Genomic DNA, 23768 nt, shown 5'->3' on the forward strand with positions numbered 1-23768 from the left:
GTGTCCCAAAAGTATTGTACATATCCTTTATGACACAAAGTAACACATAAGTTGGCGTCTGTATTTAACCCTGCCAGTTAAGGCACAGTGTGAAGAGCTGTTCAGTCTGTTCAATCAATAAAGCCTAGTTAAAGACGGATGCAAATGGATAGAAAATAGTGCTCTCATTAGTTTATGTCAATACTGCAGTTAAAAGGGGGTGAAGAAGGGTGAGCGAGTTCATCTGAGGCTTTAACGATCAAGAACATACAATGACTTCCTAACGTATTCACACTTTGCCCCTGCTATTAACTTTAATGTGTTGCAACAAGAATTTTCTGAGAGCTCAACACAGTCTATTGTACAACTGTACAAGCTTTGAAAATCTGGAGGCTTGAAACTTTGCTTAATTTGTTTTTGTTTTGTTTTTTTTTTGGTGGGGGGGGGGGTTGCCACAAAGTGGTAACGTCAGTCAGACCTGAAGGAGAGCATCAATTTTAAAGCCATAACACAGATTCTCAATTGGATCTAGATCTGGATGTTGACTGGACCATTCTAACAAATGAATGTGCTTCCATCTAAACATCGTAGCTCTGGCTGTATATTTATTAGAGTTGTTGTTGTTGTGTTGGTAGTAGGCGAGCCCAGGTTTTCTCCAGCATTCTCCTGTATTCATCCATTTTCCCCATCAATTTAACCTTGTTTTCCTATTTAAAACTAGCATCCCTAGGGAATAATCCTGCCACCACCATGTTTTACAATAGGGATGGTGTTATTACGGTGTTAGTGTGCAGTGTTAATAACATTTAATTCTGCTCTCACCTGCTTAGAGTGTGCATCCACTTTCAAATATCTATTTCTTTGTGCTGCTTCTGTCAGATCCGATTCAAAAACAACACGAAAAGGTTTGTGGCTGTGAGGGAACAAAATGTAAAAAAAAAAATAAAAAAAATAGAAGGCGAAAGGGTTGTGAATACTTTTACAAAGTACTGCGTGTAAACACAGGATGATTTCCCTGACGTGCTTGATGAATAAAGTCAATACCCTTGCATTTAAAGATTCTGCAGCCTGCATTTTAGTCATGTCATGCATTCCTCAGCAACGTACAGGAGGGGTAAAAAAAATGCATCACTCTCCATCAATGCGCAGGGCTTTCCTCGGCTTTCCCCGAGAAAACCACTGGGGACCAGAGGGAAACGAGGAGGAGGAGGGGAAGAGGAGGCTGTGTGTTCGGTGGGGGTAAATCCTGCACGCATATTCAATATATATATATTTTTTTTTTAAATTACAGGCACCCAGCGGGTTGATCTTACCTGTGATGGCTACATTTGCAGCATCAGACGAGTGGCTTGGCAGATCATTCGAGTAGGAGCACTCCGAGCCCAGTACCGCATAGATGACGAGTCCACGTAGCAATACATTTACTACCATATAACTCATGGTGGAAATTAGGACGGGAAAATGAGGGAATTCGTATCCTGCGAGGGGTTAATTAATTGCAAAACAGACAGCAGTTAGCAGCCTTAATGTAAAGATAAATATTTTTTTTAAATCAGAATAATTATAACTGGAAAAATAAATGCCGTGTCACGAAAAAAGATAGACACCTGTAATAAGGGGAAAGCTAGCTAACAGGAAATATTAATTGAAGGTGGGTCAAAAAGGGGAGCTAAGAGGTGCAATGGTTTCACAGGCTGTTTAAGAGGGGGGCCACCCCATGGCTAATTTTATACATTTAAAAATGTGTATTAGCTTACAAAATCACATGAAGCCTGTAGGAGAGAGCACTCAATAACTACGACGTTTAAAAAAAAAAAACAAAATAAAATAAGCAACGCACAAGTAGCGTTTTTTAAACCGCGGGGCTACAATTAGCAAAAAAAAAAAAAAAAAAGTGGCGATTTAAATCCTTAGGTTAGAGCTGTGAGTGGGAAGAAAAACAGTCCGTGTACTTCCACGTACAGTAGTGTACAAACACCGGCATATTCCGCCTCTTCACGTCGAACAAGAAAAACAACAACAACAAAAAAAATCCCGGTTGCATCAAATATCCATTTCTCCGCTCCTCCTCTCCGTGTAGTCCTTCTCCGAGCTGGATATCGGCCGCACACGACATCCGCCTACTTCCCGAATGAAGTTTTTAAAGTCAGCTCTTCATGGCTCTCCGTGATACAGTATCCTCCCGTCATGTTATCAGCTGCTGCTGCTCGCTACGCTTCGCCTCGCCGGCTGGCTGATGGGGACCAGCGGGAGAAGGAAGTCGGTATGCAAAGCGGCTTGACGTGACGAAAAGGACAGGGAGGGGTGAGGACGGGTGAGGAACTGTAGTTTGCCTCCAAATGCCCTCGCGTGCGGGACACCATCTGATCAGGAGAGACCTTTTTCTGGGAGTGTTTGTACCTGTATGGAGGTAAATTCAGAGCGCTATCGCCTCCCTGTTACGCCGGGGATTTAAGCTAATGTTGCCTCGTGGGTTTACTTTAGCCACACCACGTAAGAACCCCCGGAAGCCTCCAGAAACTTAGCGTGGTGTCTTCTTCCACAGTGAAGTGGAGGATGAGCACGTTTTTTAGCCGCCTCATTGTTCTCCTCCGTCGGCCCATCCAAGTTTTCCTCCCCCGACCGAGCGATCCCATTGGCTGGACTGCCCCGACATGGCAGCGTCTGATTGGTTGCTTCCAACAGCACAGTCTTCTGTCTGTTTTTGAAGATGCTCCGCGCGGAAAACAAAGGGACGTTGTTGCTATTGATGGTCAGCGCAGGGTTTATGGATAAGACCTTTATAGCAGCCTTGAAACATCGTACATAAGCCTCATGATACAATTCATGATTCAGATAACATTAGAATAAAATGCAGAACGATGTTATGATTCTGACATCCCTAAAACAGTTACATAATGTGCAAGTAAAATGGCCAAACTTCATCGACTGTCTTCAGTTTATCAGAAATCAAGAGGTCCAAGATTAGGAACACCAGGATCAGGGGATCCAAACATTTTGTAACTTGTCAACTCAAGAGTATTCACACAGGCAAATAGATTTATTTGCAGGAGAGAAAAGTGTAAATCATGGTAAATCCAAAACTTTAAAATGGTGCATGTTTCCCTTATTGACAGAAAGAGAAATTTGTATTATTCAGGTGCAGCACAAAATCAGTCTAGATGTTCTTTCTTTGTCAATCATTTGAGGGGTCTCCTAGAAATCCCAAAATTATTCATACCTCTGAAATATAGGTGTAAAGTCCTCTTTAAATTTTACCAAGATGTTTCCTGTGTCTGGAAGTAGTAATGGCGTTTTGGAGCGACATGGCCAAGTCCCAATTTGAATCTAATAGGCAATCTGTGGAGGGAGATCAAATATAAGGGTGATAGCAAAGAGGTCTTCCAATCTCAAATATAAATTGTCAAAATAAATAAACATGTAAAAAGCTGGTAAGCAGTTATTAAAAAGGTTTTATTGTTGCAGTTTTTTCCCCATATTGATAAGCGTGTAAAACAATCTTAACCTGCCATTTTTAATTAAGTGTAAATAAAAAAACACTCCCTTTCAATAGTTAAAAATAGATATATCGTACTTTTTTCCATCAGAAAAAAAAATCTAATAATTTTGCAGATTTTTAAGAAAAAGGACAAAGGACAAGGCTCTTGGTTTAGCAAATATTCTCCAAGGACTGAACATGATCTATCAAAAGCAGTTATCAAAAACATTTTTGACAGCATCTTGAATGGCCAAGTGGGGAGTGAAGGCAGGCCTGTGCCATCTGATCCAACAGATAAGCTAATTTATCTTGGGTCAGGGATGTTCTGGAAGCAAAAGGGGGGAATAATGTGCCTAAATTTACAAAAATCTGAGTGAACTGAAATTCTGAAGGCTTTTCTTTTTTCAACATGTGTGCAGGTCTGCGTACTGACTACAAAGCCCTCCGTTTACATTGTGTCACTTTTGTTGCGTGGTGTGCTACTCCACAGGAATGGTGTGTACTGGTCTGTAATTCCGTAAATTACGGAATTAGCTAAAAAATTTGCTATTTTGATGCTAATTTGAAGTAAAACTATTTCACTTCTTACAGACTTATGTATCATTTTGACTTTCTTTTTTTTTTTTAAATCAAGCATTAGACAAAGTTAACCAAAGTAAATGCAAAATGCAGTTCTGAAATTATTTCAAAAAGAGTTGAAATAATCTGAAGTTGACATACACTGACTAAAAAAAAAACAGATGCACATAGTAGTTAAATTAGATCACACTTTTCTCCTTTTTAGGTCAGTGTTAGATAATGGATGGATGATAAATGACAAAAAACTTAGCAAGAAGGGTTTTTTAAAATATTTTTTATAATGTTATTTAAATTTAGAAGTATGCATTTGGTCAGTATCGGGGATAATTCTTTTAAACTGTATAACTTGGGTAAAACCGTTTGGGTTTCCATCCACAAGATTCTCAGAATAGTTCTGTCCCATTCCTCCTGACAGAACCGGCTTAACTCAGTCAGGCCTGTAGGCCACCCTGCTCCTAAACGCCTTTTCACATCTGCTCACAACTTCTCCATAGGGTTGAGATTAGGCCTTTTTCATGGAGACAGAAAACATTTACTTTGTCTTTAAACCACTTTGTAACCTCTGGAGCTCTGGAAGAATCTCCGCCCAAGTTTGAACTTTCTGGCTGATGTCTTCAGATGCCATTTCAATATTTCTACATGTTTCACTAGCTTCAACTAGCATCTTCACAAGGTCTTTTGTTCTGGGGTCAATCTGCACATTTCGAACCAAAATGCATTCATCTCTGGGGCACAGAACCAGTCTCCATCCTGAGAGCTATGATAGACATTCCCATCGTGTCTGCGCTTGCATGTAATTGTTTGAACACATATATGCGGCACCTTCAAGCATCCCCCGAGGCATAAACCCGAGTTGTTCAGCTTCAAAATTCTCTTCCTGATTTCTGGGCTGATTTCTTTTAACTTTCAAGTCTCGTCAAACAACAAAGCAGTTTGTTCCAGGTGCGGCCCTAAAAATGCATCCACAGGTTGGTTGGCCTCCAATTAACTCAAATGTGTCAGTTGACCTATCAGACGTTTCCAAAGCCGTGACATCAGCACCTTGGCTTTCCCTTCTTGCTTAACCCCTTAACTGTCACCCTCAAAATGCTTACAAGTAAGCCAATGTGTCCATGAGGACATTGATGTCATCATTCATGACAGTTAGGAGGGTTAAAGAGACAGCTATCGTATTGTATGTAAACTTATGATTTTGAAGATATTAATAATTGAATCTCTCTCTTTCTGTGTCTTTTTATTCAGTGTACGTAAACTCCTGGCTTCCACTGTGAGGGGTAAATCAGTTTTTCACAGCACTGTGATTAGAAAAATCTAAGACGATCGGAGTAGACAGTGCTGCCCAAGCATCCGCTAAGATCACTGTGCTTGATTCAAATTTCAGAACGAAATCCGTCAACGATGGCCAGCGTCTGCGTGTTGATGGACAGAAGGCACGCTATCCTGCAATGCAACGAATCGGCCACCAGGAGGGACTGCAGTATGAGTAAATCACCATAGCAGGTACATGTTGCAGGACCAACAGACAGACTTGTGGGGCCCAAAGGAGGAGCATGACTGATAAAAGAGTCCGGTGTGGGAGTGCTAGTAAACAGGTGGCAGATGTAGCAGAATCCAGGCGGGCGCGGGAGGGGGAGAGGAAAGACGAAAGAGAAGAACAGCATAATTCGATACCAGCCTGCAGAGAGGACAGCGGGGGATGAGGGAGGCGGCCAAGAACGAGGGTATATGCTACATGTAGGGCGGGGGGCTCATTTAGAAATGATTGCAGTGAGCCTCCAGCATACACTTGTGCCTGTCCAAATATTTATCTTGTCACACAACCCGACAGAAATATTCAGAGAAGAAGCACAGAGGACTTCAGGTGCGATTACCTTAATAACCTTTAATTTAAAAAAAAACAACAACAAAAAAAAAAAAACTTTTTTGCAAGATTCAATGACAATGACTTCCAAAGAATAAAAATGCCACGATTGATCATTCATAATTTAAAGTCGCGTAAAAAGAGAAAACGCTTCACTTCAATGTTGGCACTGAAGGTGCTAAACATCCATAAAGTGTGTTGTAACCCTTCATAAATGCAATAAACTGCATGTAGACAGCAGCTTGCACGTTACACAAACAGCACTGTTATTTACAGAGTTCTCCACACAAATTGCCCCATAACCCCGTACCCAGCATGGGTGGGATTGGGCAAAAAAACAAACAAAAAAAAAACTTAAAATAAATTCTTATTTTAATGTTGTACCATAATCTCACACATACACAAAAAAAAAAAAAAAAGAAAAAAAATTGTAAGTTATTTGTTGTGGGGAATTGTGCATCTTGGGAAATAATTGTTTTATTTTACTTCTCAAAAAAATTAGAGGTATTGCATTGGCACTCCCAATAATTCCTTTAAAACAAATGATAAATAATTATTTTAATTAAACTTCTATAAACTTAACATTTCTTTTGGCCACTTTTGAAAACGGGTAAGACAAGAGAACATGCCATTTATGCAAGGAATTAACTGGAGCCATGTGATTTGATTTGATCAGATTAGAGTAAAACTGAGCTTCTTGACAGCAAACGTCCCAAGTGGACCTGGCAATAACAAAAATAATGACAATTAAAATAACATCTTATGTCCGCTGTTGAGCACAGTTTATTAGGAGTGAAGATCTGGATCTGTTTCTCTTTCAAAGACATTGGAAATCTTGCCAAAAACGCAACATAAAAAAAAAAAAACCTAGTAGACTCAACTGGGAACTGGGAATGTACAAAGGAAGGTACATTGGATTTTTCAGGCAAAATAATAATCCAGATATGGTCAAAACAAGACCATATAAACCAAAAATAAACCTCTTATAGCATTACAGAACTAAATGAGGATGAAAGAGGGCCCAACCAAGACAGACTGCATGAAAACAAATGGTCTAAAAGCCTCCTCTCTCTCTATGCTCCTCAGTATAAACAGCAGGCAATTAAAAAAAAATGCTGTGAGATTATGCCACTGCAATTAAACAGGAATTCATTTCAAGACTTATTTGTGGATGGCACTGCAGTTCATGGCTTTTTGCAGGTTTCTCTCATCATGCTGGAGCAAACTAAGATGCCAAATCATTCATCGGTAACATAAGGATCTAACAGTTTAATAATAACAAGCAGGAGCCGCTGGGCTGCATAAATGGCAGGAACTAATTAACACTTCATTAGGCAAGCACGGAGACGCCACTGCCGTTGCGTCTCCACGCACGCTGCCGTTGCAACACAATTACTGCTTCATGCAATTCACCTTAGCTGATCGGGGAACTGCCGCGAGGATCATCTTTCCCTCCAGCTTAATGAGGCTGGCTTGGCCTTAGGATTAAATTACATACTGTATGACAACTAATACCATCATAAAGGGAAAATACTATTAATAGGGCTAAATGTACGTTTGGCTTTTTGCTTGAGCTAGATGAGGTGTGGCCCCCTGATGTCACTTTTCAATAGTCAGCTTGTGTTCATTGTTGTGCAACGAGAACCGAGCCCGGAACACCCAGAGTCTTCGTGTCGTTCAGATGGCGGTGGCGAAAAGAAAGATCTGGATGAGCGGTATGACCTTCAGAGTCGAGAGGTCGGCGAGGACGGCCTGCGGTGCGATCGTCAAAGAAAAAGACAAGTCAGACAACTCTCTAACAATCCGTTTTAATATAGACATAAAAAGTTAAGCCAAATATGCGCAGAGGACAGGAGAGCAGCAGGATGATCCGAGATTCCCACCCTGTCCTTTTGGGTTCACTAGGGGGGGATTAAATTTAGGGACACGATCATGTTTAGAAAGGGGGTTTAAAATTTCAGCACTGGGCCTGAGGCGCTAAATATAAAATAAGGAGCAGTGTGTTATGATGATATCTTCTCTTAAGTAGGGCAGGTGGGAGAATTTGCAAGCAAATGGTGCCCCCTAGAACTACTGCCCTCCACATAATGCTGCCGCTTGACCCCGTCGTCATAAAGGGGAGAGGAGGGCAACATTAGCCTGCACATAGCCTGCACTCAGGGTTACATTAGCAATGTAAGGCTACACTTGAGACGCTGTAAAAATGGTTGTAAGCACAAACAAAGAGGTTCTCCTATGCATGCGTGGGTGTCAGAGGACACGGCGAGTGCTTGTCAACGTGCTGGGTGGGGCGAGGGGTGAGAGGGTGGAGGCCCCTCTGAAGCTATTTCTAGCTTTCTGTGAGTATGCAATCGGGGAAACAGACTCCTCGTTTGAGACGCACCTGAGAACACACAGGTCTAAAAGCGGGAACAGACAAACCTCAGCCGAGGCAAGCGACGTCACCTCCATCAGGTTCTCGGCGCGGAAGGCAAACACCGCAGCTGCAAGGACTGCAGGGTGAAAGAGACGGTATGGTGGGGAGAAGAGGGCAGAACGGCACAGTAAAAGACGGGAAAGATAGAGAATGACGTCAGGAAACCAGAGCGTAGTTGATATGGAAGTAAGAGTTCAGGATGTACTGACCTGCAACCACCTCCAGCGAGTCATACCCGAGGATTCGATCCCAAAGAAGGAGCAGCTGATCGGTGGAAAGGTATCCAGAAAAGGCCCGGACCATCCACTTAAAGGCAATACGCAGCCTTAGGAGAAAATATGAACTCTTCAGTGACACTTTTATGTTTCTGATTGCATCCGCTACCTCTCACACCAACACTTATGATTCCATGACAGAGAGAAAAATGTAATTCAAGCCATAAACACTAGATGGCAGCAGCTCATAAGAATCAGAGTGCAATAATCTGCTAACAGTAACAACAGTCTCTAGGGATACTCATGTCTCTGTGTGCAAGGTCAGGTGTATTGGATGAAGGGGAAGAATTTTTTTATCAGATTAAATGGGATTAAAAACAAGAGCGTGTCACACCAGATTTCTAAAAATTAAAACCAAGTATTATTTGCCTTCTGGTACTTTGCATTGGCGTTTCTCATCAAATTTAAAATAAAGAGTAAAGTTTGTGGTTGTGATGGGATAAAAATGTGAAAAACAGAGCTTCTGCAGAGGTTTCACCATCTCAGACTGAAGACTTTTTAAGACCTTTTTAAGGCCATTGTGAAATAAATTTAAGACTTGGAGAAATCACAATCTTTATATAGTTGTGCCTAGATTTTCTTTGCACAAAAAAGGCAATGTATGGATTAACAACAGAAATGAGTCAGAGGCAAAGACGAATGTCATCCAGCCAACTGGCGATAATTTACGCTAACAAATGGTAGACGCAAAAAAGCTAGCTAGCTAGCAAGCAAGGGTTTATTAGCAGCTGATAAGCAGTAGCCTCAACTGCCTCGAGTTACAGAACCTAATGATGTTTGTGCACGACTCAAACTTTTGTCTGACAGAAAATTCCCACGAGAAAAACAAACTACACTGTATATACAAGATTAAATAGTCCGGTTCGGCAAAAGATAAAACCAGCGGATGTCGTATTTAGGGCCAACTTGAACATTTTCTAATGAATTTAAGATATTTTAAGGCCTTAATCTGAGAAATATAAGACTTTTTAAGGATGCACTGGCACCCTGAAAAAAGGTCAATGTGTATTCATAGTTTTGCACTGTATATTAAGTAGATGTAATCACAGAGGTGGGACGGCAAAGTATTTTAACTCACGGCTGGGCACCGATCTGTCGAAGATGGTAGAAGAGCTGAGGCAGGTGGGTTTGGAGTAGCCTCTCAAACTGCAGGCACAGGGACACTATGCCCTGCAGCAGCACAGAACAACAATATAAAGTCGGTTCATTCACCAGGTGGAGTGGAGCTTTAAAGACTCGACTTTTACCCAGAAAAGGCTCGTACCGAGAAAGAAGAAGAGATGGAGTGCAGCCTAAAAAAGTAGCGGATGTACATTTCCCGGAAGACGCTGTAGAGTTTGGACGGCTCGTTGTACAAGAAACACAAGGGCGCCACTGTGGAAACATCCACAAATTACAACACACGTGGTTGTACGCTGGATGTTTCAACTTACAACGAAACAACTGAGTTTGACACAACTCACCATACATAGAAAAGCCATGGAAGGGGATAACACCTGAGTAAATAAAAATGCCAGCTGAGTGAATTTTCTCTGATTCGATTCAAAAACCTTCATGTCCGAATCTCTCAACGTGAACTCACCGTTTGGAGGATAAACGACAGCATACTCTTCGTCTCCCACTTTCCCTGCAAGGCAGGCACACAAAGGCATTGAATACCTTGAATTAGGAGTACAATCGTTGTTTCAGTGACTAACGTGCCCTTCAACGTGTGTATGAGAATGGAAAGGTATCAAGCGATCTCACCGTGTAGGTAGGATTTAGGCGGAGTGGCGCTGTTGTACTTGAAGTGCTCCAGGACGGCGGTGTCCCGTGAGAAACACAACAGTACCTGGAAACAAACGGAGCCAGACTCAAAATTTGAGCTGAACAAGGATTCAAGTGGAAAATCCACCATTAATATTTGTCCAAATTGAGCCAAAAAAAAATATCTTCATACTGCTTCTTTCTAAGGAATAATATGCAGCATCCATTCACATTATTAATTACTATTATTATTATTATTATTATTATGTACTCGGGGCATGGTGACAGCCTTGAGCGTCCTCGCTATCTCTTCATAAATAACTCTATTAAACGGTGCAACTGGAGGCAGCAAGGATGTATCGAAGTACACTGAGCTAAGCATCAGGTGGAGAGGAGGTTCGAGAAATGCTCCGTTGATTGGAAAATCTTTCCATGAAGACATGCGGGAATAAATTAGTTTTCATTTCGGTCAAAGATCTTAAACAGAGAGAAGCTCATCATGCGGTCTGGTTGTCTCCATATTGATTTTAGAGATGATTCACTTGGAGGGTTTTCCTAAGATAGATTAGTGCCACATGTAATCTCCCTGCCTTTGAAAAATATTAAGAAAAACATTGTAAGGATACAATTATGCAGTATTCCAACTGCGTTTTGCAACTAAAAGCAGTAGGTTACATATTCTGTACAAAAGCACAGAACCATTGAACAACTTTTAATGTTTTACATCAGCTAGACGATTGAAATTATTTGAAAGTCAAAAATAAATTCGGTCAAATTCAGAATTTTGACGATTCCAGACTGTGTAGGAATCTTGTCATCTTCGGAGAAAGTTTACTTCACTTGTATTTATTCACCATTCCCCTCCCTGAAAGTTGTTAGTGTGTGTTGTGAATTTAGGAATATATAAGAAATAAATTACTGTGAGCAGGTTTCACACTACAAATCCAATCAGTTCACTGTCGTTTCTTTGGGTAAAGATCTAAATCTTACATAGAGTAAAATCAATGCTCAAAAACAATTGCTAAACCACATTTATATTTCATATCACAGCTAATATTTAATGACTGCTTAATGATTCTGTTTGTCTTTCAGACCATAGGCATGCTTGTCCAACTGTGGCAGGTGCCTCATAAAATAACATAACAGCTATGTCACAAAGATAAAAACAATAATCATTCGAATACACCAAAAAAAAAAAAAAAACACCCACTAAGAAAACATGACTTCTCTGAACAGTTCTGGGAAATTTCTCAGAAACCTTCCACGTTTTCTCTTGTCGTCTCTTAACTAACGTTTTGACATGAAGTGGATTCTTTCACTGCCTAGTGAGTCTGCCATCAGTCAACACTGACAAGGATGCAGAAGCCTGGTCTTCGATAAACCTTGCCCGTTCATTGGTTTGTCACCAAAGAGCACAGCAAACAAGCAGCTGCCGAGTTAACCTGTTTGGCAAGTGCAGAAGCATGTTTATCAGAGGGGCGTCAAAGACAAACAGAGCAGCGACTGACAGAGAAGATATTGACGCCTGGTTGGAGAGAAAAACAGCAGATAAAAATGACTGTTGTCACACAGAAGGAGTAAACACCCAGGGTGGCCAAACAGGAAGATGCTTACAGTGTTATCTAGTGAAACAACAGAAGAAGAAAAAGACATGCTAACGTGTAAACAATTTGGACGAACAAGAAACACTGAAATCTGTAATAATCTGTAATCCTGACAATTACATCAAATTCTATTGTTTATTTAAGTAAAAAAAATACTGGAAGGGTAAATAATGAGATACTGACTGTCTCATAAAGAAGAGAGCTGACCTGATAGAGGAAATCTTCAAACACAAAGTAGTAGTCGTCGTTACTGGCGGTGAGTTTGACGTCCTGTTGAAGCAGAGGGTTTTCACAGATCTTGTGACACAGAACAACTTTTTGCATCTTTACCGTCACATATATCCTGTACCTTTCAGGTGAGAACAAAAAAACACAACACATGGGTAGTAACCTGGTTGCACAAGTGTTGCACCCCTTTAAACTATAGAAGTCTTGTCCAAAACCTTCTAAAGGTGATCCCTCAGCTTTCAATATTTTTTTTTTTGTTTACAACTTTCTAAAAACACCCCAGCTCCATTTGAGGAAAATTATCCACTATCAGATTTCACTACATTCTTTCACTGTGGTTCATGATACAAACATCTTTCGGGGACAATGACACGAAAGCACAAGATTAGTTTCCTCATAGTTCAGACCATTACACATTCTCCCACAAGCCTTCACTGCAAAAAGATACGTGTGTATTGTACGAGATAGTTTTGATCCTTTGTAGCCTCCATGCAAGCTACTGTTTAAGTTAAACAGCATACACACACTTTGTAATTATTTATGACGCTGTAATGTTTTTACATCGCCAAAAACTGTCCCATTTCAACAGATGTGTGTACATTTTTCAGTTCCACTGTAAGAAAAGCAGCTCAGACCTAAACCCAGTGAATTTACACACACACACACACACACACACACACACACACACACAGCAGTAACTTAACATCCAAGGCCGAGTCACTCAGAGGAATTTGTTCATGAGAAGAAAAGAAAAAAGCATCTGCTAAAGGCGTGCCTACGTTTCATTCACTCAGAGGAGAATGAGTGTTGACCAGCTCACCTTGTAGATGAGGTTATCTACCAGCAGGTTGTGTTGGATCACTCCAGCCCTGAGCTGTTCGTAGTGCATCATGTCCTGAAAGGACAAAGACTCAGCAGGTTTTATTTCTCCTACCATCTACAATGGTCATTTTGTTCAACTGAAATGAATAGAAACAACTTTTTAAGTGAATGGTGAGCAAAAAAAATAAATAAAAAATCCTAATATGTATTCTGCTTTGTATATATTTTTTTTTTTTTGGAAAACTCTCACTTCCTTTACAGACACTACTAAATTACGTCCCGTCAGTAAATGTGATGACAGTCCGGTTAAATCGAGCACGAATAGAGAGGGTATAGTGTTTCCGAGTACATGCTTAATCACTTAACGCGTCTCCGGTTTTAGACAGCTTTTCACAGACGAGCCAAACGGAGCAATAAAAATGTTCCCAGCGACAATTTCTGAGCATCCTGACAATGCTCAGCGCTCCGGCTGCGAGAGCAGCAGCGGAGAGCTGAGGGAGGAAACTGGAACAACTGGAACTGGTACTGTGGACCGCATTAATGACAAAGTTTGAAAAGATTTCTGCTAAAATACCAGACAGTCCCATCAGTTGCCAATCCACAAAAAAAAAGAAATTAAATGTTGAGATTACTTTTCTTTTAAATTTAGTAGTGGTATTGTTGATCAGTTTTGAGGATCTTGTTAGTGCAATCCTTTCAGCTCCTTCCATCTTTTGCTGTGCTCTTTTCACTTCGGATCTCCCCACTGGTTTTCTGCCAGCTTGATTTAGAGTCTTATGAACTGTTTTTGCTTTGAATTAGTCAGTTTGGTTTTGGATCGTTATCCGTCCTAAAGAATCAATGACGATTGACTTTCCGCTTCCTGACATAACCCGATTTATTATTCACTTAAATTTCCGAGGTATTCGCTATAGTTCGTGCTGCCAGGTAATCTGATGACGCCAGCCGACCATTCAGAAGAGAAACGAGCCCACGTCATCATAGATCCTCCACTGTGCTAAACAGTGGTCATGAGATGATTTTGGACCAGGGTTAAGTGATCTTTTCTTTTTTTTTTATGAAAATGTAATTCAGTTTCAGTAACAATTCAGTCAAGTGGCGTATTTATTCATACCCTAGATTTAGGTTAAACATGATTTTTTAATTTGAGCAAAACGTTTCTTTTGACTGGAAGTAACATTGACACTTTTTACAAATCTGTGCCTGAAAAGATGGCCTTTTTTTTTGTTTGTTTTTTTGGCTTTTTTACACACACCGAGCAACGGTTGCGACCTTCTTTGATGTGCTTTGCGCTCCAGAGCTCTGACCCAATCAGGCCTCCGATCTCATGCAGTATTCTCCAAACCGGGCCCCAGCAGGTTACCCTGGCCTCTGGTGTTTTGCCACACAGGCAGACAAGCACAACTGTTTAGGCTAAACCGAGCAAAAGCATTTGATTATCTTAACATTTGTACACACGGGACAAGCCGAGGCCAGTTATAATAAACACCACGGCAGCAAACGCACAGATTATCTCGAATTTATCGGTCAGCTGGTGTTATGTGTCATATGTTGGTTTTTAACTTGAAGTTAATGTATCCAATTGGAGATTCAGACAAAAATCTAATGGGGAAAAAAAAAAAAAGAGGGAAACAGAAGCAGCTGAGAAGAATTCGAGTTGTCGGGAAACAGCTTGGGAAGCGGGGCAGTTGTGCAAGTGACCCGTGAACTTGAGTGTCTGTGCATCTGCTGCCGTACCTGCAGCTGGTTGGTGGAGTTCAGGATGAGGGCCCACAGGGCCGCCCGGAGCCCGGTGGGGCAGCCCCGCCTGCTGTACTGCTGGGCCGCCGCGCTGTCCTGCTCCACCACAACTACACAGAACGCAATCGAAAATCAGCAGGAACGCAAAAAAAAAAAAAAAAAAAACAAGACAGGAACTTATCAACTCTTTGCGTCGATAAGTTAATGCTTAAATGAAAACCTCCTAAAACTTTTCACATTTTTACAAACACAGTATTACACATTTCTTAGAGCTACATTTGACTGCAATCAAAGCTGTGAATCTTTTGGCATGCTCCAGTAGACGATGGATCCACTCTCCACCTCCTGGCAGTTTGTTTCACTTATAACTAGAACATTTTCATCAATATTAAAACATTTTTCACTATATCTTGCTGAATAGTTACTCGCAAGTTAGCTTTGTCTTATTTCAAGTGTACAAGGATATTTCCACTAGAAACTACACCAAAAATACTTCATAAGATTTTGTGTTTTTTTTGTCCACTTTCCAGTTGTGTGCAACTTTGTATTGTTCCAACTCAAGAAAAATCTAAATAAGTAACATTTAAGTTTGCAGCTGTAACGTGAGTAAATGTGAAATATTTAAGCGGTGTGAATCCGTTGGCGTGCTGCTGTTGGTTTGCCAACGTCCTGTGCTTGAACGCCACTCCACTCCGACAGTTTAGCTTGTTATCGCTGCCACATGAACACAACACAGTCTCACTTTAAAGTCAACAGAAAGCGGTTCCTGTTTGACTTGCTCACGGCCCTCCAGCAGCGCAGATGGGAAAACGAACATCTGTACATGTTAAATCAGGCTTGTGGGCTTTTACTATTTCACAGCCTGCAAGAGCATAAACACCAGAAATCAAGATCTTCATATAATTGTGATAGTTGCACAACTTTCTAGAGCCCCTCAGGCACATTTTAATAACTCTTCAGCTTGCTCACTCTTATCCTAAATCTAGGCTGTGACAGTAGCCCAAAACACACATCCCTCAGCTTAAGGTGCAGGCCAGTTGTAGCGTAAACTAACACGCTCCTCGGCCCCCTAAATTTCCAGTTTGAAGGCACTTAACACTTGGCCTGGAATAGAGGCCGCAGCCCAGAAGTCAAAACAAAGCCAACTGAGGCTGAAGCAGCAAGCGGAGGGTGTGTGGCGCTGTATATAAAAAGCACAGCCTGTGTTTTTAAGGCTATTGATGCTTGATTGGTGTCCATATTAAGCTTTGTGTTTACACTGGCTTCACGGCATGGCTTTGAGTGTTGCTCTTACTGATTATGGAACCTGAGAAAAAGATCTGTCAGCGAGAGAAGTAGGGGACTTGTTCCTGCCATAAAAATGTATATTTTCAGTTTCTATGTGTGTATATGACATGTAATGGGTATTATTGGAGTTTTCCTTGAGTTGTTTAGGAAGACCTATGAAACAGACTCAACTGGAAGGAGAATTTGCTCCTTCCAACAAAACTTTCTGTAACCTTTTAGATGGTCCTTTCAGAGGTTTTATGAGACTTTTCTCCGTCAATCGTTTCTAGTCGAGTTTTGGACCATTTTCACAGAAAGGATTTATTTTTCTATGTTACACCACCTAGCCCTCATACTTTAGTCATTCAGGCATAAAAACTGAAACTAAAACTCAAGGATTGGCCAAGAGTCTACAATGAATTAATGGCACATGCTGCTGTGGGAAGGCGCATGGATGGAAAGATGTAATGGACAGAGAGAAAGAAAGGGAAGAAAGGACACGGGGGACTGAGGAAGAAAAGGTACAAAGAAGAAAGCAAGTAAACAAATAAGGAAGAACTGAAGAAAGGAATGGCACACGCAACATTTTAAGCAATGGTATAACGGATAAGGTCTGGAAATCCCAATATTTTCCAGACTAGAAGCTATGAGTTCAGCTGATACCAATGAACAACAATTCTGAATTTCTAACGGAGTGTTTAAAACTGTAAATATTTAACACACATCAATAAATTCGGGCTGCATAACAAAACAAAACCAATCAAAAAAAGCACACACACACACGTGTACGCTAACCTTTTTTGCCGATCTGAACATAGTCATTTTCAAACAGGTCTAGAGGAAGGAGAGAGCAGAACAGATTAGATCAGCACCGTTATCGGTCTGACTTACAAACACACAGACAGCGGAGGCCATTCTATTTAAGGCATGAACGACAAACTGGAACAATGTCAATATCTGGACTTCATGAAGATACTATTTGAGAAATCCCAGACAGCTAACACAGCAGCCCACAGTGATATACGGCCGGTGGGGTTTACTGGTGGGTGTGCCAAGCTGTTCAGTGGAAAAACACGCGTATTTAATCACAACAAGAAGGATTTCTGTGCCTGCTTCTTATAAGCTACTGAGCGATGAGAGGGAAAGCTTCCCCGCTGTCATGCAACTGATTGAACTGCTGTCGCGTGAAAAACGTTTGTTCGTCGTGGATTCATCGGGCAGACGTGAATCTTTTTGCTTCCTGTAAATACCTGGGTGGACGTGTGCGAGGTCGTCAATCCCCAGCTGGCCGGAGCTCAGGTTCAGCTCCGTGTAGGCCTGCCTCTGCGAGCAGAAAAGAGGGGAAAAAAAGCAGTTTCCGACATTATTTAATCAATTAATTTAATCGTGCCAAAATGCATTTGTAGTTCAGTCAGTGCCTTTTTATCCCCAAATTTCATCATTTACTCTTACATTTTAGACAAGCAAATGCTACTGCGTATTCAAAATTAATTCGGAGAAACCCAATAGCAAAAGTGGACTCCTGCTGCTTCTTTGTTCTCATTAATCCGAGGCAGGGAGAATGTTATTCTGACTTCTTGGGTGGCCGCCAGCCTGCTTAATGAATCTGTTAGCTTGCAGACACAAGGCAAAGGTTCTAATTTCCTCTATTTGTAGTAAGTAAAGTGGTTCAACTTCAGTTCTTTTTTAAAAGGAAAATCAACTCTGCACGGAAAAGAGACCAAGTGGTGTTTAGGATTCAGTTTTAGTTTTAAATCAGAGGAGAAAACGGCCCTACGTAGTCAGAAGGCTCAACCAATCATGTTCAGTGAGCCTCTAAGATTTCATAGTGTTTTGCTCTTGAGCAAATTGTTGTACTCAACTCAAAGTCAAAGAGGCAAACTTAACACCCACTGACTTTTCTTAAAATATTTTTCTAACAGCCCTCAGGCATTCAGACTGATCGGTTACCAAGACCATCCATCTCACATAACAACAAATGACTTTTTTTTTTAAGTTGACTGGAGTGTCAAGGAAATGTTAACTGGTCATTCATGATAAATTTATCCAGCACCTTTTCAGTAATATTGACTGGTCAAAGCACTTCAGACACATGACAGGAAGAAGCAGGAACTGAATCTACAACCTTCACATGAGTGAAGAAAGAAGTTGTGCTCATGCCTTCTTCGTTCTTGATTCAGCGCCACCACAGACAGGCAAGGGGGTGAAAAGGTTCTTCAGAGGGATCTGATCCTTTGACACGGTGCAGTGTGAAAGCGAGCTGCACCAGATGAAAATGTAACAAATGTTGCAATTTTGGTCCCCAATCGAACTAAGACTACAAGATTATCAGGTGTGAAAACACTGTTAGAGGATGTTATCCACATGAAAGGAAACTGGTCTTTTCTGCCATACCATTACAAGTATAATCGTGAAGTGGTGCTTCTACTGGGACTTTAAGCTGTGTGCTTTGACCAGACAACACTAACAAACCCTTCAGGTGGCCCTGGGGTCAAGCAAAGGATGGCGACATGGCTGGAAATCTAAAACTTAAGGCCAAATCGACACAGTAATGGTTCAACTGAAATCAACCATCAGGGTCGTCACAGTCACCAGAACTGGCAAGGGCTACAGGATGATCAAAAACTCTCTGGTGGAACACGGATACTTTTTCTTCTTATTTGTTCATTAAAAAATGTAATATTGTGTAAAAAAAAAAAAATCATTAGAAACATATAAGAATGTGATATATACCAGCTGTGGAATATCTCGGATGTTGAGGGGAACCTGAATGAGCCCCCAGTGGCTCCGGGCGCTGACGTCCTCGCAGCTGTCATGGTTGGGGTTCCGCAAACTGATCAACACCTGAGATGATGGCAATAAAGCGAAAAGGTACATCTCCAAATATTCAACATGACAAAAAACAAATCATCAGCAGCAAGAAATGCGATTACCTCGAGAAAGTCTTTGGGTGCATAAACGGGCCTGAAGCGATTTAAGCCTGCAACAAACACAGAAACGACTGCTTTAGATTCTGAGGTCAGAGGAAGAGTGCTTCCATTGTGACGACACGATTGTAAATTCATTGGCGGAACAGGGAAGGACGGGGCTTAACTTCTGGGATGGAAGCAGGGTGTCGCAGCCTTTATCGCAACTCCGTGCAAGAGGTCTGGACAGCTTCTATACTCGCAGTCCACAATGTTTACAGCCAGAGAAGGGGGACATCCTAAATGTTATTAGATGTCCCTGAGCTGTGATAGCACTGTTAGGACTAAAAGATTGGCCTGCTCATGGAAACGGGCCGGCTTCGAGCAAAAAGGGGAAGGGAAAGAGCTAATAAATCTGAAATTTAACAACAAAGTACACTGTCTTCCGGAAGTGTTCACAACCTCTGAACTTTTTTCACATTACAAATAAAACCTCAGAACATCTGATCAGGTTTTGCAATTGATTTTTTATGATTCCGGTCATGAGTAATTTCAGCTTAATCCTAACTGTTCCGTGAAGGTTTTTGGAGAACGTTAGTGAACAAACGGCATTGAGAAGACCAAGGAAATAAGCCCAGAAAGACTAGAGGCTGAGTGAGATAGACAGCTACAATGAAATAGTCCAGATCAAAGCATATCCATGTGCTAGAATGGCCCAGTCAAAGCCCAGAGACAAATACAATTGAGAATAGGCAGCCAGATCTTTAAAAAAACGGGCAAAATTTGGTGTCTCTAGCTATTCACATCCGGTAGAGACATATCAAAAAAATGGTGATAAATTTACAGTTTGCCCATGATGGATGCAAACAAAGTGAGCTAGCTAGCTACCAGTGGCTACCAGGTGGGTAACCAGCGGTTAGGGGCAGCTGGTTAGCCACAACCGCCTTGAGTCACAGAACAAAATGAAGACGTCTGTGTGTGACTCAACGTTTCCTTGACAGAAAAGAAACTGTATAAAATATACGACATTAAATTCTGCCGCAACAAAATTTAAGATCTGCGATTGACTTATTTAAGGCTCACATCTGCATTTTTAAATTAATTTAAGACATACTAAGGCTTTAACTTTAGATACATTCATTTAAGACTTTGAACACTTGCACAGACACCCTGGACGTTTTTTTTTGTTTTTTTACTTAATCACTGTTCATCGCTTTGTGTTGACCTGTCACCTAAAATCCCACTGAAAACTTTGTGGTTTGTAGTTTGTATTTATTGAAAACATTGAATTAATCTGTTTTACTTTTGCAAGACACTGAACTTTTCCTAAGGCGTTTCTGACGTCTGAATAAGAGTCACAATCGATGGACGCATTCCTCTTTATCCTTGGCTGGATAAATATAGCTCGCAAAGCAAACACAGAAGTGGTAGATCTGGTTCAGAGCAACATGGCAAGTTGTTAAGCTGATGCTAAATGCACCAGCCCATGCATACACATCAACACCAATCTGTCATAGCAGGCAGGTGACTGCAGGGGCCAAAAACCCTGGGTAATGTCTGCAGACCTGGTTCATCCGTGCCCATCTCGTTCCACTTGTTGATGAGCTCCTTCTGCTCGGCTCCGGGCCTCTGCGGGAGCAGGAGAGGGAACAGGGGGGGGTCTTTACAAAACAAACAACACGCGGCCTGCAGAACAGAGATCTCTGCTATGTTTAAATACAGTTGTGTGCACGAAAAGGAACACAGAGATAAAAAAATAAAAAAACGACAGCCTGGTTACCATCTGGCGAAAACAAATACAGCGTTACGACAGCCTTTCCACTGGAGAAGTCTCTGCGGTTTAGCGGTATTACCTGTGACGGGCCGCGGTTTTTTTCCCCCTACCTTACGGGCCAGAGGCACTCCGAGCTCCGTGCTCATGCTGTTCAGGCTTTTCAGGATGCGCTTCTCCCAGCTGGCCTGCGCGCACACATGCGGCACACGTGTGACACGAAAAAAAACGGGGGTTTACATCTCTGAGGATTGCCAGACGAAAAAGACAAAGGGAACGAGAGAAAGACGGGGGCTCAAAGGAGTGACGGAGACGAGAGGAGACGCACTGACCTGAGCTTTACGCATGTAGGCCAGCGGCTCTTTGAGATGCTCCAGCGGAGCCGTGGGATGGCTCGGAGGCAGCTGGCTGCAACAGGGAAAGACGCAGCAGTGTGACAAAACGTCGACTGCGAGAAAGACTGACAGCTCTGATGATTTGATGCAAATGGAGCACTATTCAGAAATAGAGAGAATTCATCAAACAGAGAATTTTTTTAAAGTAAAAAATGCCACCCCCCCCTCCCCCTCCTGATCAGAGCTGAGATGACTCAGAACAAATCTCCACCAGATGCACTAAGTGTTTCACTAAGCCTGCTCAGGGCATGCTGAATGACTCAAGGACTCAGTGCATTAAACACCATACATCCTACATGAGGGGAGGTGCAAGACACATACATCAGAGAAATTTATTAGTTTTAGCCAGTTAGCCTGAAGTTGTATACCAGATAAAAAAAAGGTAAAATATGAACAATTCAAAGGCAATTAAAATAAGAATATATAGATGAGAAACTGTCTCCTAAACACTGAAATAAACTTAACAGTGAAGTGTATGAATATAATAAAATCATATTTTTGTATATCTGAAAAGAGTGGCAGCAAATTATTAAAAAGCTTTATCTGAACAACACAAGTGTAAAAGAGTGAAATCTGGTTAATTTACTGCAGCTTTTAAAACACAGATTTATACTTGAATGAAATAAAAAACTGTTAAAACTGCATTTTGATTACATTACATTAGATTTATGTCCACCTTTGTAACAATGGATTTTAACTCTATAGATCTCACTCCCAGATCACGCCTTTTTTTTTGTTTGTTTGTTTGTTTTCTTTTCCAGACATAAATCACTGCAGATATTCCAGATATTTACTTAAATATGGAAAAACAACAGGATGGATGGATCTTACAGGCAACAAAACAAATAAACAAATACAAATAAAGATGTACACATCCTATTTTTTTTCCTTTTTCCTTTTCCCAATTATTCAGATCTGAAATACATTTCATTCAGGTCTGAATATATCAGAACCCTCTCTCTGTGCAAAAAAAAAAGAAGCTATAAAACAGAACAGGGAACCAGTATTAGAAGATGGGGATGACCTAAACAGAGAGTCAGATATGTTGATGGTGAATAAGCCAAAACATTCTCAACAACAAGTGTTTGTTGTTAAAGAAGCTCAAAATATTGAAAATATTTCCATGTCGTGGATGATGGAGGAAAAGATCTTCCTGGCCGTCACCAAGAACCTGAATGCAACCTAAGTCCTAACTGGATCCTGGCAGCTGTTTGGGAAAAGTGCTTCATGTATATTTGACTTACATGTGAAGTTCTCTGTAGATGGCATTCTGCAGCTTTTTCTCCCAACCTAAACAGAGAAACACATCCGGATATTCATCTTTCTGTCGCTCTTATATTAAAGGCGTGCTGTGGCGTGGCAGCAGGTAGCAAAATAGACCTCAGCCCACCTGATGTTTTCAGAAAACTGCGCACGTCTTCCTTTAGCGACTCCAATTGTATCTCAGGACGATGTAAACAGTCCTAAAAAGAGTTTCATAGTTTACAATGAAGCTGAACAAGAAAGAGGGAAAAAAACTGCTTATTACTGAAACACTGCACCATACAGCAACAGCTAGCTCCGCATCGTTAGCCGCATGCTAACTGACTCACTTTAGCTTGCCTCTCTATCTGAGAGTGTAAATGGCTTCCTTTGAGACGCTGGACGATATGGGCGATGCTCAGGGATAACTCGGTGCCTTCGTCCATCCTCCGGTTTCACCTGGACACCTCACACGGCCCGCTTTCAAGAGATGCTGCGGCTAAACTCTCAGCATCCCTCAAGCAGCAGCCGCAGCAGCACCACGGGGGTTACTTAGCAACCAAGGTCGGTGCGCGAGAAACAAACACCTGATACTTTGGTTCCGACTGAATACAAACGCAGCAAACTTTACTCCCATTGTCGAATGTAACCTTCAAAGGTTGTCTGAAAAGATAATAACAGTTCAAGCTAACTTTAATAAAATATTTAGGCAGTGTCAAATGCACAACTCACCTTTAGGGAATTCTTTATATGTAATGGAAGCTGCAATTAATCTTTACGAAACCTTTTAGTGAACATTCCTAAAGGTTTGAACGATTTGTGAAGTTTACATTGAACGCTATACCTCTAACAAATCTTTTCTTAAGAGAATGTTTAGACAAATATTCCCAACATTCACGTTTTCTTTTCTTATCTTAGTTAGCTTTGTAATCAGAAAGATGAGATGAAACGCAGATAACAAGTCAGGTCAAACACATGATTACTTCAGCCACGTGGTATGTCTTTTAAACGGCTCCTCCTCTAAATACCTTGGCTGTGAAAAGACACTAATAAAGCTTTGGGAAATTGTTGCCATGACCTCTGGGTTATGGAGCAACTTGATTCTGTTTTGCTGCCAAAAATACACCTTACAAATCCAATAAATCACAAAGAATAAGATGCAGCAGAACACAAATCAAGCCAAATGTAACACTAGACTTGATTAAAATAGAAATATATTATACTGTCCAGTGTGCCAGCAGTCAAGTCAAGTGAAAGGCAAATGGAAGCATGCAAATTCACAAAAGCGACAACATAACAAAAGTAAGAAGCGATTATACAGTAAGGACAAGTTTATAACATCAGAAAATAATCTACTTATCGTTTTCTTAAGTACTCTGATTCAAAGAAATGTAAAACTGAGCTGTGAAACTAAGCCTGGACCAGCCTGTTTTACCTGCTACCTCGTCATTTTATGAGTC

The 23768-nt window shown here is 41.1% G+C and overlaps 2 protein-coding genes and 1 long non-coding RNA gene across 6 annotated transcripts in view; 1 reads left to right on the forward strand and 2 right to left on the reverse strand.

Moving 5' to 3' along the window:
• stim2b (stromal interaction molecule 2b) overlaps nucleotides 1–2028 on the reverse strand; it is a 46189-nt gene extending 44161 nt beyond the window's left edge. For 2 of the 3 annotated variants that reach the window (XM_007551339.2, XM_007551340.2), the window contains exon 1: nucleotides 1293–1419. In XM_007551339.2, coding sequence (XP_007551401.1) covers nucleotides 1293–1419 — 127 coding nt within the window. Of the gene's footprint in view, nucleotides 1–1292; nucleotides 1458–1941 lie in introns of those variants that run through there. The other variant, XM_016671060.1, reaches the window with a different exon arrangement.
• Nucleotides 1204–14468, forward strand: LOC107836134 (uncharacterized). Of its 2 annotated transcripts, none has more exons than XR_001661986.1 (4): nucleotides 1204–1218; nucleotides 5279–5310; nucleotides 5418–7654; nucleotides 14455–14468. It is a non-coding gene; the product is annotated as an uncharacterized LOC107836134 (long non-coding RNA). The 2 variants fall into 2 exon arrangements; XR_001661987.1 differs by lacking the exon at nucleotides 1204–1218 and adding an exon at nucleotides 2325–2389.
• tbc1d19 (TBC1 domain family, member 19) lies at nucleotides 6329–22901 on the reverse strand. The gene is made up of 21 exons (XM_007551341.2): nucleotides 22659–22901; nucleotides 22457–22529; nucleotides 22311–22356; nucleotides 21004–21079; nucleotides 20785–20859; nucleotides 20466–20529; nucleotides 18928–18974; nucleotides 18728–18838; nucleotides 17245–17317; nucleotides 16790–16828; nucleotides 14726–14838; nucleotides 12987–13061; nucleotides 12146–12208; nucleotides 10335–10419; nucleotides 10171–10215; nucleotides 10052–10084; nucleotides 9853–9962; nucleotides 9667–9758; nucleotides 8523–8638; nucleotides 8319–8389; nucleotides 6329–7649 (listed from the first exon to the last, which is right to left on the reverse strand). The coding sequence occupies exons 1-21, from the start codon at nucleotides 22752–22754 to the stop codon at nucleotides 7575–7577; spliced, it is 1578 nt and encodes a 525-aa protein (XP_007551403.1). The 5' UTR covers nucleotides 22755–22901; the 3' UTR covers nucleotides 6329–7574.
• Nucleotides 22902–23768: the final 867 nt, after the last annotated feature.

This window comes from Poecilia formosa, unplaced genomic scaffold, assembly GCF_000485575.1.
Source record: "Poecilia formosa unplaced genomic scaffold, Poecilia_formosa-5.1.2 Scaffold41, whole genome shotgun sequence".
NCBI lineage: Eukaryota > Metazoa > Chordata > Actinopteri > Cyprinodontiformes > Poeciliidae > Poecilia > Poecilia formosa.

What these genes read in the sequence shown, in the direction of transcription:
- tbc1d19 (XM_007551341.2), bottom strand. Translation starts at nt 22,754, where the DNA reads ATGGACGAAGGCACCGAGTTATCCCTGAGCATCGCCCATATCGTCCAG. An exon ending in CCTACATGCGTAAAGCTCAG is followed by an intron (nt 20,860 to 21,003) that starts GTCAGTGCGTCT and finishes GTGTGCGCGCAG; the next exon opens with GCCAGCTGGGAGAAGCGCAT. An exon ending in ACTCCACCAACCAGCTGCAG is followed by an intron (nt 13,062 to 14,725) that starts GTACGGCAGCAG and finishes TTGTCCTTTCAG; the next exon opens with GACATGATGCACTACGAACA.